The 18,476-nt window shown below is 39.8% G+C and overlaps 1 protein-coding gene across 1 annotated transcript in view; it reads left to right on the top strand.

Annotated features, from left to right (window-relative positions):
* The window catches only part of hpse2 (heparanase 2), a 101,834-nt gene extending 85,295 nt beyond the window's left edge, over nucleotides 1-16,539 (top strand). The window contains exons 10-12 of the mRNA XM_070542405.1: nucleotides 4,955-5,100; nucleotides 8,737-8,883; nucleotides 13,931-16,539. Of these exons, the coding sequence (XP_070398506.1) occupies nucleotides 4,955-5,100; nucleotides 8,737-8,883; nucleotides 13,931-14,093 (456 nt within the window). The 3' untranslated portion in view covers nucleotides 14,094-16,539. The remainder of the gene's footprint in view (nucleotides 1-4,954; nucleotides 5,101-8,736; nucleotides 8,884-13,930) is intronic.
* Nucleotides 16,540-18,476: the final 1,937 nt, after the last annotated feature.

Consider the following 18,476-nt stretch of genomic DNA (forward strand, 5'->3'; position numbering starts at 1 on the left):
CTGCGTGGCTGCCGGCTTGCGAAGCGGTAGACCTCTGTGTTCCACCCGGTTTTACCCAGCGGTCAGCCTGGCGTATCTATTACTCAGAAGCTCTGTTGTTGTGCACAGTTAACTCTGGTTGTAGCTAAGTTGCTTCCTCTGTTAGCTTAGCTCCCACCTCCGCGTTAGCTTTGGGGTTAGCTTCAGGTTAGCTTGCTGCTACATTAGCTTCAGTTCGATGGGTGTCGTCATTTGATCCCAGCCTTACAGCCCCACCCTCAGCTCCACCCTTCTTCCCTTTTGTGGAATTGCCTGGGCTTGACGGAATCTGTGACACGGTCAAAATGATGGTGCTGGCCACCTCCCATTTTAACTCAAAAACTTATTATTGGAGCCTATGGAAACCCATTGTCCATATATATGTATGTCGATGGACCTGACCAGTCTTATACAGGCTAAGGGCCTCTTCTTACAAGACCCTGCGCCTCAGTGGCACTTTTCCCTTTTTCCCGTGGGAGCTATTAGTTGAGATGAAAGGCGTTTAGTGGCGATGAGTGGATAGAAGCAGGGGAGAAATGCCATGTAACCTTAGCCCTTTGTCAGTAGCCCAGGACAGTGTCACTGCTCCCTTCTTACCTCCATCATAACTGCGCTTCTCTCTGCAGGAGGACAGGCGGCTGGTGAGAGATCTGCAACCTGAGATTCTGACACACAGTCGAGTTTGTAAAATGGCTGAAAACTTTGTGTAAAGCCAAACTGCCGCATGCCAAATATGTCATAATTTGCTCGTACAAAGATGGAATAATGTGTTATTTGCTCTTTTTAATCTGAAAATGAGGGGTAAATCTCTACATTAGTGTAAAAGCCAATAAGGTTATTTATGTTTTTCTATGTAATGGTGAAATTGTTTTAAAACTATTTTTATTAACATTAAAGAGTTTACTAAACGGTTTTACTTACTTTTAAAATACGATCGTCAGGCTGAGTTTCACATGCAGGCTGAAGGCGAAAACAATCTACAACCCGTTTCTTCCATTAGCTGCTGAAAGAAAAGAGATGGAGAAATGCTCGTGTCAGAAAAAGCCACAGGAATCTACATCACATGGCGAATAAGCATTTATGGACTCGCCCAACTTGGCTCATGACTGTGGATAGCTGTGTTGTTTTAGCATCCAGGAGAGAGCAGAGCACGTCTCAGCTAGTCAAAGCTAACATTAGCATTAGCATGTTAACAACATGGCAGAACTCCTTCATGCTTGTGTTATTTGTGGAGATAAAGCATCAATGTTGCAGAGCGAACAGAGGCAGTGTCAGAACATCATAAAATAATGAGTAAGGCTCATAATCCTGTCGTTTTCTATCCCCCTTCTCCTTTTGCTAGCTTCATGAAACAGGAGCATTTTTCCACGGAGAGCAACTCACCCACATTCATTTATAATACACACCACTAAAGATTTTTTGAAAACATTTGTAAATGAGCCAGTTGAGGTGGCTCGAGCATCTGATTAGGATGCCTCCTTGCTGAGGTTTTACGGGCACATCCAACTGGTAGAAGACCGAAAGGAAGACCCAGGACACGATGAAGGGACTATGTTTGTCAGCTGGTCTGTGAATACCTTGGGTTCCTCCCGGAGGAGCTGGCCCAAGTGACTGGGGAGAGGGAAGTCGGGTCCTATCTGCTTAGGCTGCTGCCTCCGTGACCCCACCCTGGATAAGTGGACGATAACGGATGGATGAGTGATTGAGAGCTTTAAGCCAAATCCAAACTGTTCAGTCACATTTGGTTTGGACTGTAAATGTGGAAAGACAATATTTTAAGGCTTTCTTCAGACATATTTAGAAACCCCTTAGAATTTGCATTAGAAGTCCGAAAATCCATCATTACTAAAAATATAGTCTGATTAATTTTGGGGTAGTAGTGGGCTGATTTCCGCCTAAGTCAAAGGTATAAACCGCTCTCCTCTTCTCTAGGAATGTTGATCTCCTGCTAGGATCACAATGCTTTTAACATGGCTGGATGTCTGAGGGCTGCTCAAGCCTACCTGCTGAGAGAATTCACTGCAGGGCCAACCTGTCCTCTTCATGGGAAATTTATGGCCTGGCCCCTCTCTCTATGACTCCAACGTTGGTAGAATCCCCTGAAAGCCTCTAGCCTCTAAATGACTCGACCACTTCATCTTTTTCCACACCTCCCCCCTCTACTTTTTTGTCTCACTCACTCTCCTTCATTTTCTTGTGTTTTTTTTTTCTTTTCTTCTCGTGATCTGGAAATTTGCTAAACTAAAACAAAAATGATCCAATATATGTGAAACGCTGACATAGTATATAATTTCACGTCCAAACATTGACCTGTACTTTTTAATGGATATTATGGATGTGTATATTTTGGATATTGTGAAATCCTTTTATCTTTTCCAGTGCTTTTGTATGAATTTATTCTATTTATACTGTGTAAATGTATGCTGTACCAGAGCCAAAAACTTAACTGAGATTTTTAAAAAAGAAATTTTTTTTTTTTTTTTTTTACAATTTTAAGGTTTTATTATTAAATTTGGGCCTTTTTTTAGCCTGTTCAGTTTATTTTATCGTAGCAGAAAAAATAATTATCACTTTATTATTTTAACTAGTGAGCAGCAGGTATTGGATGTGTCTTTTAAAAAAAATTTCGCTGTTCTGGAGGTTTTTTTTGCACCCACCTATGTAGTTGGGCCTTTCGGCAAGGCAGCATTATTTGTATAGCATATTTCATACACAAAGGCAATTCAGTGTGCTTTCCAGGAACAGAACAGCAAAAACAATGTGACAGCATACATTAAAAACACACATACATTTAGTTCAAATAAAATACACAAAAAATCAATTAATTTCAAGTTTTTTTTATAAAGCGCCAAATCACGACAAGAGTCGTCTCAAGGCACTTCACACAGTAAACATTCCAATACAAGTCAGTTCATTAAGCCAATCAGATCCTAAATAAGGAACCCAGCAAATTGCATCGAGTCACTGACTAGTGTCAGTGTCTTTACAGCAATCCTCATACTAAGCAAGCATTTAGCAACAGTGGAGAAGAAAACTCCCTTTTAACAGGAAGAAACCTCGGTAGGATCCTGGCTCAGCCCACCCACACACACAACATATATACCAAGTAGTGTTTCTATGGTTACATTGTGACATCTTAGTAAATATTCTATTTGGTGAGAGATAAACTTTATTGTATTTATCCTAGTGAATCTATAATTAAACGGGTAAACTAGTAGTAGCACATTCAATGTCAAAGACAGTAAAATGTTATTATCAGGAGAGGGAGAATGTTTAAGTGGTTAGCAACAGTTCAAGCCGATGGCCCCCACCATGAGGGCACCACAGCTCAGCAGAACACCAGTTCAAAGTTAAATTCAGATTTAAGAATCAGATTAAAGTCCAATGTAAAGGGTGAGCAGTTAGAGTGCAGAAGGTGCAGCATAAGAAACTTTCATTCATAGGCTGATGACTTAATATATGTTTCTATTGGCTCTTTTATTAATATCTGTTCCTGCAATTGTTTGTCCTGTTTAGAAAACCAGGGCAAAAAAAGACAAAAAAAATCATACTGAAGATTTTATAACTGAAGCTAATTTTAAAAAGTCAATAAATAAAACTGTACAAATCTTTGTTTTTGTCAGAAAATTTAAACAAAAATTACATTTGATCTATTGCCTGTTTTTCATTCTATTTACTCAGAATGCTGTACCCAAAACAAGTACATGGACTCCTTATTCACACACAATGTATTTATCATAGATAAGAGCTCTGACTGTATATATTCATCCATCCATCCCTCTGGCCACAGTCAACAATATACTGCTCTATACTGTGTTCTGCCTCTTCGATGCTTTGGCTGCAAATTAAGTTAAAGTCTGCGTGGAAAAAAGAAGCCCTTAAATGTTGCCATATGCAGGATTGCATGGGAACTTCCTGAGGAGCACATGTTGTTCTGGGTCTCTTGGAGAGGTGTTGGGTCTGTGTAGTCTGTAGTGTGAGACCCAGTACACTCCGCCACTTAACAGCGATAACAGAAATTGAAACTGGGGCATAATTTATTGGAAAAAATAGTCATATTTAGGACAGTTTCACGCAGGTTGGGTGGGTCATTGGACGATTCAGATTAGCTGCTTTCTAGACCGATTATTTGCTAGAATTTTGCATATTTTATTGACTGAGTTTTATTTTTTTAACAATTGTAACTTTATTTTAATTTCAGAATGCAATACCTAATTATACATTTTAGTGAAGGCTTGTGTCACCTGCTGCAGCTTGTGTGAGTGTGTTACGTTTCAGGCAATGTGTATGCTATGATTTTTTATTGTTAATAAACTAATATAGCTGCACAACATTATGAGAATGTGAAATACTGTACATTTATTACTGTATTGTTTAATATTGTGATGCAAACATCACTTGAGACATGTGGAGAGGTCATTTGGAAAACAGATTCAAGTATTTTTTGACCATATTTTGACAGAAATCACATGAAGTAAACAATAAAATTATGCATTTTTCAGTTATGTGTTTTTGCAAATGATCTCCTCACGTCCATGTCTCATTTCTCATATTAAGATGGGTGACAAATAGATATGTATGGCATGAATGAAGTGCCTGCAACTCATAGGACAATAATTATAATAATATATATTCCTATAATGTATATCTATATTATTAAACATTAAGGGAGTCATTATATTTTATGTTTTATTTGTATTTTAGTTCTAACAGAGAACAGGATTTAAGACTTTTTCCCTTTTATCTTGAAATACTCTATTCTGCTCTTCAATAAGATGATTAGAAAACTCTGTTGTCGTTGAAGAGAAAGACTAACAGTGTGTGTGTGTGTGTGTGTGTGTGTGTGCGTGCGTGCGTGCGTGCGTGCGTGCGTGCGTGCGTGCGTGCGTGCGTGTGTGTGTGTGTGTGTGTGTGTGTGTGTGTGACACCCCTACAGGACTACTGGCTCTCCCTGGTCTTCAAGCGTCTGGTTGGTCCGAGGGTTTTAGCCGTGCGAGTGGCGGGACTTCAGAGAAAGCCACAACCAGGACGGGTTATACGAGACAAGCTACGCATCTATGCCCACTGCACCAGCTATTACAAGTATGCATCTTTCTTTGTATTTATTTCTTTTCCTTCAAAAGCTGTGGTTTTTCCTAAAAAATAAAATTGTAAACCGTGTTAAAGCCAAAAGGACTCACAGTGTCATAGTGCAACTCCCTGAGGCTCTTTGTCTGGTGGGTGAGAACAAAATCCCTAAAAGAGCCATTTCGCTTCTCATAAATAAGCATTTCGTGGACACTTGCTCATTCACAGCTCAGAGTCTATAAAACTTAACGGGTATCACTTATCAGGTGCGTGGGTTCTGTCTCCCTGTCGTCAAAGAGCCGCTGAAAGGTGCGCTGGGCCTTTATCCCATCTCGGATTGGCTGGAGGGGCATATTTGAGGGGGAGGGACAATAAGGCAGTCTGTGCCGGTAGGAGATAAAGAGTACCACAGTGTTCAAGGTTATCATTTAACCCAGACCAGCGGCTGTCAGCACCAGGCTAGACTTACGGCCGTACTCTAGATGGGTTTGCAGGTGGAGCATCTCTTGGAGAGAGATGGATGGATGGATGGTTTAAAAAATGCTAAGTTGACCAAGTTTTTAGCATCTGGTAAATTAGGGAGAGAATGGGTGCCATGTGGTGTGGTTTAACTGAATCTGTTCGTTCTTTACACATAATCAGAAAGTGAGGCTTTAAAATATTTCCTCTCCGATTCGATCCCACTCAAGTCACCAGTATTTCTGCTGTTTTGTGGTTAAGCGACGTCCGTAAGTGGACACACGTTTGTAGTCTTGGTGGTTTGATGGTGCCGTAAATGTGACCAGGCAACTCGGCGGTTTGAGAAGTCTTTTTACAGTTTGGATATTAGACTTTTACTGCCCTTTTACCCCTTTTAGTGGTTTGCACGGCTGTTGTTTTTCTCTTCCCACCAATGCTCAGACATCAAACAGCATGAGGATAAAGTGTATGTTTCTGGTTTGGGTCGCTCACAACCTCATCATGTGAAAGGTCGTTATCTATTCCTCCATCTAGCCGGTCAACCTCAGTCCACATTTCTCAAAAAATACAAAAGCCCAGAGCCAAATACTCTCCGCTCACAATTTTTACATCTGCTGGTAAATATATTTCTGTCTCCACAGGGTAATGGAATCAATGTTTCACCCCGCGTCTGAAAGAAAGATAAACATTAAACCAAGTCTGCTGCTTGGTTGAGATTTTTGGGGTGTTGAGACTGGGTGGGGGGGTGGGGATCTACTGGAGTATTTAGCTTTGACCCTGAAGACCGCGGCTGACATATGGTATTCACTACAGCTGTGTTGTCTTTCTCCTCGTATCTGGGCCCTTATAGATTTTATCATGTTTGTCTTCTCTGCCCCGCTGAGTTATTTACCTTCAGCTAATGTTCAGCTAAGGTTGTGTCTCTGGTGCCTTGCTCTTAGGAGAGGGACTCAAACACTGTTGTCTGAGTAACATAAGAACATCAGAATTGTTGCCCTTTGTGCTAGCACCCTGCCTCTGGCCCTGGACCAGACAACAGCAGATTTTAACATGTAGGCATTAATATTGTTTCTTTTATTGAAATGTTAAAGCCGTCGTAAATTAAATGTGGTTTGAGCTAAATTCAGACAGTGTGTTTTAGCTTACAGCTTAGCAGGAATCCTTTTTTGGACTTCTGAATCATCTGAAAGCCTTTGGATCCAGACAGTGGCACCCCCAAGGGGTGGCCAGGGGCCTCCCTGGAAAATTGATGGCCACCCCACTGGCCCCCCAAGGGAAGTCCTCCCCCACTATTCAGATTCCCACAAAACATACATTAATCTTCTTTAAACTAGATATAAATCTAAAGCTATATAAATATAGAAAGAATAAATTAACCAATTAAGCATACAGTAATGAAAAACATTGTACATGTTGCTTTTGCTAACTATTTTCTAAATTATAAATGTCAATAGGTTTTGGGGACACTTTTGTTAAACAGTTAACAATATCCTGCTTCTTCTCCCTACCGGCTGAAAGTGGAATAACAACTGTCATGAAAACCCTGCTGTGGCTAGCGCTAAAAACAAGCTAACACTAACATGAGCCAACTACTAAAATAAACCACTAAGTAAAAAGATCCACACTGTTGGTCAAAAAATATTATTACTTACAAGTCCAGTAGCAACAAAGCTAGGTCACCATCAGTCTGTAATTTTGTGGCCTTTTTTAGCTCCCTCAAACTAGTGCAGGCTGCACTCTTCGCATAGCCTCCATTGCTCTAAGATATTACTTCAGGCTCTGCCATGATGCCAACAGAAAAAGCAAACTTCTTTTTCTTCTTCTTGTGCTTTTTATTGACGAAACTGAAAGCCTTTGGATCCAGACAGTGGCACCCCCAAGGGGTGGCCAGGGCTGGCCAGGGGCCTCAATGGAAAATTGATGGCCACCCCACTGGCCCCCCAAGGGAAGTCCTCCCCCACTATTCAGATTCCCACAAAACATACATTAATCTTCTTTAAACTAGATATAAATCTAAAGCTATATAAATATAGAAAGAATAAATTAACCAATTAAGCATACAGTAATGAAAAACATTGTACATGTTGCTTTTGCTAACTATTTTCTAAATTATAAATGTCAATAGGTTTTGGGGACACTTTTGTTAAACAGTTAACAATATCCTGCTTCTTCTCCCTACCGGCTGAAAGTGGAATAACAACTGTCATGAAAACCCTGCTGTGGCTAGAGCTAAAAACAAGCTAACACTAACATGAGCCAACTACTAAAATAAACCACTAAGTAAAAAGATCCACACTGTTGGTCAAAAAATATTATTACTTACAAGTCCAGTAGCAACAAAGCTAGGTCACCATCAGTCTGTAATTTTGTGGCCTTTTTTAGCTCCCTCAAACTAGTGCAGGCTGCACTCTTCGCATAGCCTCCATTGCTCTAAGATATTACTTCAGGCTCTGCCATGATGCCAACAGAAAAAGCAAACTTCTTTTTCTTCTTCTTGTGCTTTTTATTGACGAAACTGAAAGCCTTTGGATCCAGACAGTGGCACCCCCAAGGGGTGGCCAGGGCTGGCCAGGGGCCTCAATGGAAAATTGATGGCCACCCCACCCGGGCACCTACCCGCTCCAGAAAATTATCTAGTGTAGTTTTTGGTCAGCAGAGGACTGCAGAGTGGTATCAAATATAAAACTGGTCAAGTTTTTAACCCAACAATCTCTGAGATCAATGTTAAAACTCTATCTTAAAGCTTTACAAACTATCTGTTGTTACTTTAAGACAGCAACAGGTAAATGTAACTGTTCTAAAATGCTAAAACAATAAATGCTCTAAAAACATAATTGAAAAAATATTTTTCAGAATTTTTTTTTTTGTTTCTCAAATTTTAGGTTAAAATGCGGAATATTTTCTAATGTCAAAGGCTGAATTTAATACACAGCTAAAGGGTAAACACTCCTCCCCCCTACCCCTTATGAATAACTATGGGGGCACCATTGGTTCCTGCCTGTGATAAAACTATCTAAGACACTTTTTCTTATATAGAATATTTTGTACAACATGATGATCAAATACATGTAATAAAAATTCAGGAACAGATGGTGGAGGATTTATTTTTTGTACATATATTTTCATTATTATTTTTTACTTATTTTTTGACAGCTCTTTGATGTGAAAGTAATGTGCTGTTCGTTTTCTTAGTCCCAACTATGTGAGGGGCTCCATAACAATCTACATCATCAACCTGCACCGGTCGAGAAAGAAAATCAAGCTGGCGGGAACGCTACGGAACAAAACCATCCACCAGTACCTGCTACAGCCTCACGGCAAAGACGGGCTCAGAGCCAGGTTAGGAAATGATTCTTTTTATGCGTTTTAAATTTTAAATCACCCAACACCAAATCACTCTCACCTCTGATTATGAGATTCTAGATTATAATAGTTAAAAGTTATTATTCTGTGCAATGACCGGAACGACTTTTGGATTAGAGGAAGAGAGAATTAGAATTTCATAAACAGCTTTATTGATTCCACCTTTATAGAGTGTTAAATACAGACTTTTTACAGTCTGTGCAATCAATTTCATTTCATTTTAAGACCACGGGGAGCAAAAATTATGCTGAAGAGGCATGTTTTATGAATGCCATACTGCAAAACATGCCAGAAGACACACGGAGCAAACACTGCCATTATCCAGCCAAACAGCTCTAAACACAGCAGAAGCCAGTAAAGCAGAACTCAGCTTGTTTTAGTTATCTGAACCTGGGTTTTTTATCAGATTGTTATTATTTATTGTGTTTCTTTTATTGTGCCAGCCTGGTCTTAAAATATAAACTTTAAAGAACCATGACTCAAAGCTCAGTTCAGTCCTGTTTATTCTATTGCACCAGTTTACTATAAAAGTCATTTTGAGAATCCCTACAGTTTAATTTGTGTTAACTTCAGTGATCTGTGCTGCAATTATTCTTTTTTCATTTTTATTTCAACAAATACTTTAGAGAAGATTTTTCTTTTGTTTATGTTTTTACAATTAAACTCTCGGTATGTTTTTACCTCATTTTATCATGACACATTGCACTTTATGTATGATGTTTCCAATTTCCTCCAAATGATCTTTAGAATAAATTTTTTATGGTTTCATTCTGTCTTCTACTTTTATTCCTGACTTTTTATTCTGACTTTGACTTCTAAGCCTAAAATCCTGTAATAACAGACTAAAGACTCGCCACTGTGCATGTGTGTGTGTGTGTGTGTGTGTGTGTGTGTGTGTGTGTGTGTGCGTGTGTGTGTGTGTGTGTGTGGGGTGGGGTGGGGTGGGGGGGTAATTGATACCTGCATACAGCGTTAATGGAGACTTCGACATAAACCTTCAATACCGGCGTAATGATGAAGGATGTTTTAGGTGTTAGAACAGGATTGTGGGGCAATTAGAAAGAGAGCGAGCTAACGACGTCCCATTATCTGTCTTTAAATGTTTTCCTTTACCACAGGGTGTGCAGGACACTTTAATGATCAATTCAACAGCACCAGATGTCTATAAATGTTTTTGCGCTGAGACTTTTATTGTTATGCCCCATTAGTTTCTTTCAACTAAATTAAAATAAGAAACTCCAGCCAACTTCCTTTTTTCTTTTTGTTTTAAAATCAATAAAGTCAACAAAAGCAACACTTTTGGAACAATAAATGACTAATGCTAAGTAGTTTGCATAAATCTTGCCTCGCTCTGCTACACTTCCAACATTTCATCAGTTTGTCAGCTGCTCCACCAGAGAAAACAAGACATTGGATATGTGTTATGCAAATGTAAAGAATGCATACATGTCCAAAACAAGAACTCCTCTGGGACAATTGGATCACAACTTTGTTTTTCTCTGCTCAGAATACAAACCACTTGTTCAGAGGCAACCTGTGACAAGAAAAAATGTGAGAAAATGGTCACAGGACGCTGAACAAGCCCTGCAGGGTTGTTTCGAGACCACAGATTGGATGACTCTCTGCCAAGGATAAGAAGAGGACATCAATGCCATGACTGGATGTGTCACTGACTATATAAACTTCTGTGTGGACAACATCATACCCACCAGAACCTAACTACAGAGGAACAATATCAGAGATGTCTGGTCAGGGATGAAGATCACAGGCTTCAAGCAGAGGAAGGATTGCACAGATAGCAGCCTGGACACAGCCAATGAACTGAACAAGTTCCTCAATAGGTTCAGTTCAGGAACAAACCCAGCATCCTCCTCGCCTGTCCCCAGCCAATCAGACATCTCATCCTCCTCTGATCCAACATTTTCCTGTCACACGCCAGCTCTTATGTCCTCTAATGCAGTCATGGACTCTTCTGGTTCTATAAATCTGTCTTCAACCAAGTCAGGAGATGCTGCTGCCCCATTTACCTCCCCCTCACACCTATTTGTCTCTAGAAGTCAGGTGAAGAGGCAGCTGGAGAGACTGAACAGGAACAAGGCTGCAGGTCCAGATGGTATCAGCCCCAGGGTACTGAAGGCCTGTGCAGAGCAGCTCTGTGGGATTCTGCAGCACCTCTTCAACCTCAGCCTGACCCAGCAGAAGGTTCCGGTCCTGTGGAAGACATCCTGCCTTGTTCCAGTTCCAAAGAAAACTCGCCCATCAGTCAATGACGACTAGAGACCGGTTGCCCTGACATCCCACATCATGAAGGTCCTGGAGAGACTCCTGTTGGTCCACCTGAATAAGCAAACTAGGACATATCAGGACCTGCTGCAGTTTGCTTATCACCATGGAGTTGGAGTTGAAGATGCCATCATCCAACTGCTTCAACCAATCCATTGTCAACTGGACAAAGTAGGCAGCACTGTGAGGGTCATGTTCTTTGATTTCTCCAGTGCATTTAACACAATTTACCCTGATGTACTTTGCCAGAAACTCCAGAAGACACAGGTGGGGGCCTCAACTATTGCCTGGATTAAAGACTACCTGACAAACAGACCACAGTTTGTGAGGCTGACGAACTGCACATCAAACCAGGTGATCAGTAACATTGGAGCACCACAGGGGACTGTACTCTCACCATTCCTTTTCACCCTGTACACCTCAGACTTCCAGTACAAATCAGAGACCTGTCATCTACAGAAGTACTCAGATGACTCTGCAGTTGTCGGGTGTATCAGAGATGGACAGGAAGCTGAGTACAGAGAGCTGGTGGAGCGCTTTGTGGCATGGTGTGGAAACAATCATCTGACCTTGAACGTGAACAAAACAAAGAAGATGATTTTAGACTTCAGAAGAAACAGGGTGGAGTCAAACACTGTTTCCATCATGGGAGAAGAAGTGGAGGTGGTTGAGGAATACAAATACCTTGGAGTTCACCTGGACAACAGACTGGACTGGAGAAAGAACAGCGAAGCCATTTACAAGAAGGGACACAGCAGACTGCACTTCTTGAGGACGCTTAGGTCCTTCAATGTCTGTAGCAAGATGCTGCAGATCTTCTACAAGTCTGTTGTTCTCTTCAGCCATCGTCTGTTGGGGTAGTAGCATCAGAAGCAGGTACCTGAAAAGGCTCAACAGCCTAATAAAAAATGGCTGGTTCTGTTCTGGGGACGACTGTGGAACCACTGGAAGAGATAATGCAAAGAAGGATTCTCCAGAGAATCAAGAAAATTATGGACAACACTGAGCATCCTCTTCACAAGTCTGTCCGACAATGGAAGAGTGTCTTCAGTCAGAGGCTTCTTCAGTTTCGCTGCAACACTGACCGCTACTGGAGATCCTTCCTGCCAACAGCCATTGTAATATACAATAACTCTTTGATGACTTATTATCATTATTATTCTGAGCTACTACAGCAAGAATTTCCCTCTGGGATTAATAAAGTATTTTTGAATTGAATTGAAATGAATTGTACAATGAATAAAATTAAATTAAATTCAACATAAACAAGCAAATTTAAGTTATCAGTCCATTTAAAGCAGCATTAACTAAAACCTAATGTTTTTATTTGAAAGTTCGTGGAGTTTAATGTGATTGACCTCCAACAATCTTAAGATTTTGCTTCTTTGCAGTTTAATTGTAAATTTGAATCAACAGCGCCCTCAAGTGTCCAACAGAGAGAATCGTGAATTTGACAGAAAGTGGTTTTTATATCAGCCCAGCAGCCTGTATCAACATCATGTGACTGAAAACCCTGTAAAATCACATAATTATTGCTCAAAAGGAACCTAATTCAGTTTGTAGGGAACAATCGTTTTTATTGAATACAAACATAAATCAAGCCCTTTTAATTAGCTGAAATTGTTCCTTGCAAACGTAAAACTTTATGTACCACAAATACCAATTTTTTATTTAGTTTTTATTATTGTTTGGTGTTGTCATGAAATGTTTTTCTTTTGCTGGATAAGAGTTTTCATTCAGGAAGATGGAAGATGTGTGTGACTGATTTGAATAGGGTAGAAGAAAAGCTCCTGTACGAGGGGTCTGCAACCTGCCTAAAAAGAATAAAAGCTAGTTAAAGTCCTTGAGTGTCAATATAATTTTTTTATGCAGATTTAAGCAGCTTTTCAGTTTTTCATAGAGTAATTGTGTCAAATCCCAAAATGTTTAGATCTATTCATGGTTTTTATATAATTTATAAAGTCTTGTGAAAAAAACATCTATAATCTTTTTGCAAAAGATAAATAATTTTTTTAAATCCAACAATAGAAAGGAAATTGTGTTTCAAATACAAACAGCAGATCTGTTGTAGTAGAAATATGGAAGTGGAAAAGAGTCAGAAGTTGTGACTCTAAACAAGGCTTGCTTTGGTGGACTGAGTGGGAAAAATACCCTTTGGATTATAAAGGTTGCAGACACTCTAAAAAAAAGAAATGTTGAATTTACCTAATCCAGTTACATCAACTGGTTCCACAAAACCCATTTTCTAATAATTATTTCTGATTATAATCAGTCACTCTGAGTTTTTCTTGCTGGCTGAACATGAAAATAGTCTCCTACATCTATCTCCTGCATTAGCTTCTGATAGATGGTGAAATGCTAGGATGAAACCGAGCCGACTACGTAAAACGGTCACTTGGACTCACGCAGCTTGACTTGCGACGGGGGATGTTGTCATTATTTTAGCGTCCTGGAAACAGCATTGAACGTCTCAGCTAGCAGGAGCTAACCATGAGCATTAGCAGCTCAACCACACAGCAGCAGCTCCTCCAGGTTTGTTATTTGTGGAGATAAAACATCCATGTCACAGAGCAAACGTAGTTAGTGGTAGAGTCATGTTGCTGTTATCCAGTTATCTGCCACTCTGCTGCAGCACACTCGCCCGTGTAGGTTTAGCCGAACCTGCCGACATAACTTGGTTAAATAAATTGAGCATTTAACTTTTAGAGTGCATACTACTCTTCTTGTCTTTGTTTTGCAGACATGTGGAGCTCAACGGGGAGAAGCTTCTCATTCATGAAAATGAGACCTTCCCCGAGTTGAAGCCCAAGACTCTGAGAGCTGGGCGGACAATAGCAATGCCTCCGATGACCATCGGCTTTTATGTCATCAAAAACATCAACGCGTACGCCTGCCGAAGATAACAGCAACCTTCGCCCCCAAAGAACAAAACCACCTCGAAACACAGTATTTGTCATCTTGTGCAGATGCCTGATCCAAACAGATACGTGGTTTTCTGGTTTTTTGTTGTTGTTTTGTTATTTGTTTGTTTTTTTATTAACTGCCCCTTTTTCTACCCCTTGTTCCTGTCTGACACAGACACGAAGGGCCGCCCTGCTGAACTCTTTGTTTCTTCTACCAGCACAAAATTTTTATTTATGTGCGCAGGAATTGTTTTGTGACTGTCACATTTATTTTTTAACATAACATAAAAAATACAAACTGTAATTTGGATTGTTTTATTCTTCTTGTTCCTGAACTTTGGTTTTGCTTTTACTTTGTTTTTACTGACCATCAGAAAACAGGCAGACAAGCTAAACTAGCATAGGTATATTGTCCTTATTTATTTATTTTAATATGTTTTTAAAGTTCAGTGATTTTAATTCCACTCCACACAAAATGTAAACTTTCATGCACATTTTCATACACCTACTTTTGTTTTCTTTGTGTGATTTCATCTGTCAATGCTGCTAGGTTTTATACGTATGTAATATACATTATATATTTTACACATTTGTACATATTTACTGTCGTATATGTTTAGATAATGTACAGAAAAACTATAAAAGAGATTTAAGTTTGACATTTTGCATCCAGCATACATTTTATTTATATGACAAAGTGCTTTACTTTGTGGTTCTAATATAAAAAGCCCTTTTAAGTCCAAAAAAGTATTCTTCAGGATGTTAATTGTGCTAAAAGCTGGAGGGGCTAAGTGAATGGCACAAGGTGCAAACTTCTTTTTAATATAAGAAAAATTAATTACTTTAAGCTTTAATTCCTGATGTTTTGACCAAATTTATTTAAAGATATTTGTGAGACCTAAAACTACACTGTAATAAACGAAATGTTGAATTTACTTAAAGAGCAAGTCACTCCCTACCAGAGTCTTACTCCACTCCCACTCAGTTAATCCTAGGTGGCAGTGAGGCAGCATAAAGAATCATACAGGGAAGTGAGCAAGGAGTGGACAGTAGTGGGGGACGGGTGCATGGGGGGTCCTAGTCTAGACGATGCTCTCTGAAGAGATGGGTTTTCAGGAGGTTCTTGAATATCGACAAGGATGCCCCTGTTCTGGTAATGCTAGGTAGGTCATTCCACATCTGTGGAGCAGCACATAAAGAGTCTGAATTGTCCTAAGTTGTCCTAAAGTTACTTCAGCTGGTTTCACTAAACCTAGTTGCTCAAATCTAAAGAGTATTTAAGGCACAATACTCGCACTGCACCCTACGGTACTCAGCAGAATGCACGTGGAAGAAGTGCACAGTAAGGCTTCGAGTGTGTAGTACACAAGTGTGCAAATAACGGCCGATTCGGGACAGGGTCGTTGAGTAATCGAGCACACCGAAAGCTGGGTTGACGCTTGCTGTTTGCGCTACTTTTTTACCTTCAACAAACGACTCTGACAACATTTACATTCTGTGCTGTCCACATTAAATCTTAGTCTAAAACGGGTGGGGAACCCTGGTCCATCGAGGGCCTCTATCCAGCGTATTTTTGTTTCAACCATGCATTATCACACCTGATCTCAATCAGCAGGTGATTAACAGGCTTCTGCAAAGCCTGATGAGCTGCTGAACAGGTGAATTAACCACTGAATCACAAGTGTTGGAGCAAAGACATGCAGGATACCGGCCAAGGACCAGGGTATCATTATTGTCTCAAAATAAACGTTTTCATTTTGGATAAAATAGAAAATGATAATCATGGGCTCTAATGTTAAAGATTTAATTTTCTATAAACATTTCAAAGGTTGTTTTTATTTCTGACCATAAGGGGAAAAATTATCTTGTTTTCTTTTTAAGCTCAACATTTTATTCACTCGGGAGTTTGTAAAATCGTACGGAATGATATTAAAACAAGTGATTAAATTACTGGCTTATGTCCAAAAATACACATCAATACGCAATTCTTCTCAACGTTCCCACACAGCAATGGATTGTGGGTAATGCACTTGTGAATCAAGGGTGCAGAAGGGGCGTGACCAAGATGCGTACAATTGAGGGGCGCAAGGGTGGAACAGGGCCATCATTCACTTTAAATGTAACAACATTTTTAATGTCTATTACGATATAGATTTAGTAGATCCAGCTGACATAACTTGGCTAACTAAATTCAACATTTAATTTTTACAGTGTAAACTCAGCCTTTAGTGCTTTGAGTGCAAAAGCAGTTCAAAACTGTCACATGATGTACAGTTTGGTGCCTGTTATCAATAAATAATATCTTCCTCTGAATGTGTTTATACTTAATGTAGAGATGTTCATATTTCTTTTGGAGAGCATTATTTTCATATGTAAAGTGTGTCTATATTTTTTTGTTAAAAAAATCAAAAGTTTACATTAATAAACACAAATACTTACAAAGTTATGGGTGACGAGTAAGTTTCCTTTATTTCTTTGTGCTGTTTGGACTAATTCAGTGTGGCAGGATACACCTTAGGTTTCCATCTTGGTTGGTATGTGAGCGCACTGATCTGCTGAAGCAAGAAAAGAAACAAAGATGAGAGAACATGGTTTATATTTGCACAGGAGCACAGAGAAGCAGAAATGCCCTCGTCCGTCAAAACCATAAATACAAACTGTCAGGCACTTGCAGCATCATTTCACAATGATTCTGCAGTTTATACGTTTTGATGCACTCACTCACTCACACTTAGACACACACTAAACTGTTACATTCTGCTGCCCCAGATGTGGAAGCAGCTGGAGCGAGCCTTTGTAGTGGTGTCTTGTCACTGCATGAGGCAGATGCTGATGGGAAGCATGGAGCCAGGATGGGTTCAAACTCCAGACCTCAGCTTTAGCCCAGACGGGCTCAACCTGAGCCACACATGGCATCATGTCCGCTGATCCACAGATAAGCCGGATTTGCTTGATGGGTTCAAGTCAAAGGGAAATAACGGACAGCAGTTAGCTTTTTGGGTTTTCTCCACGAGCTTGTTCCAAGAAGAAAGCACCGGCGTTTCATGCTGCTAACACTGGAGAGGCTTTAGATCCAAAGCATGTCTATCTAATTATACACTTTATTTTAAGTTCCACTCATTTGAAATGGGCTCCTGCTTTTGTGTAAAAGGCAGACATGTTTGGGCGCAGGAACGGGCTGTCGTCACATGTGGTTCACTTTAAACAGACCAACGTTTCTGACAAGTCTGAGTCAAAGCAGGCTAGTTAGCACCTGGACCGTGTCTTGTATAATGTTACTCGTTATGCTGCTGGCCCTGTAGGTACATACAGATTTAAACACTTTGTTTTTGAAGTGGCCGACATCATGACCAGGTAGGGAAATGTCTGCACCATTTCCAGGGCAACTTGTTTTTGGACTAGTCTAGTGACTAAAAACTAAAGTGAACGTACCAAGTAAACGTCAGCGCATAAAAATGTTTCTAATGAACTGATAGGCTCTTGTGAGCATCACTTCCTCTGATCAGGTCTAATTGTGTTGTGATTTAGTGGGACTGCTCTGTATCTGACCACTTGTGCGTGACAGTCAGACCCTCTGAACACTGTTTATAACCAGAGATCCATTCTGAGACATGCAAGGCCTCCCTTTCCCCCTGGTAGCAAACACTGACGATTTCACCATGTTTACTCTGTATATACAGGAGTCAGCTTAAATAAGACTCCCATGAACACTAGATCCCCAGAAAACTGATGGATTAGATTAGGATCTGGCCCAAAATGTAGACGTCCTGGCATTTGGGACGATTTTGACCCAAGCAAGGTTAATAAAACATAAATATTTATGTTACTCTGCTCCACTCCGAAGCCAAGCACACAGTCAATGCAGGACATTATGATATAACACAGATTTGTTGAAAACATCCAACTTTTCTCTCAGAACTAGCGCGCTGTGGGTTGTGGAGAAAATAAAACTCACCCTGTTGAAGTTTCCTATAACTGATTCCCAAAGTTCCCAACATGAAACACAAAGAAAACCATAACTCTACTTGAATCTGTTGCTGACAAAAAGACTTCACAGAATTTGATAGACTGGTATAGAAGTCCAATTGTCATTCTAGAGAAAATAGGTCCTAATTTTTCTTTGTATCTCAAAATTAACATTGAAACAAAATGATGGCCTGAACTCATGAATATAAAGTTATAACTTTGCTTCAAAGTAAACTATCTGATGCAAAGTTGGAATACTAATTTTGTGGTTTATAATTAGGATTTTAAATTTTAGACTTAGACCCATAGCTATGAATTTGTGTTTCAAAACAAATTCTGAACCACACAATGACATCACTTACATTTTTTAAAATTAGGATCTATCTCAAAATTATAACTTTTTTTTATTTCATATTT

This window comes from Nothobranchius furzeri, chromosome 12 (assembly GCF_043380555.1).
Source record: "Nothobranchius furzeri strain GRZ-AD chromosome 12, NfurGRZ-RIMD1, whole genome shotgun sequence".
Taxonomy (NCBI): domain Eukaryota; kingdom Metazoa; phylum Chordata; class Actinopteri; order Cyprinodontiformes; family Nothobranchiidae; genus Nothobranchius; species Nothobranchius furzeri.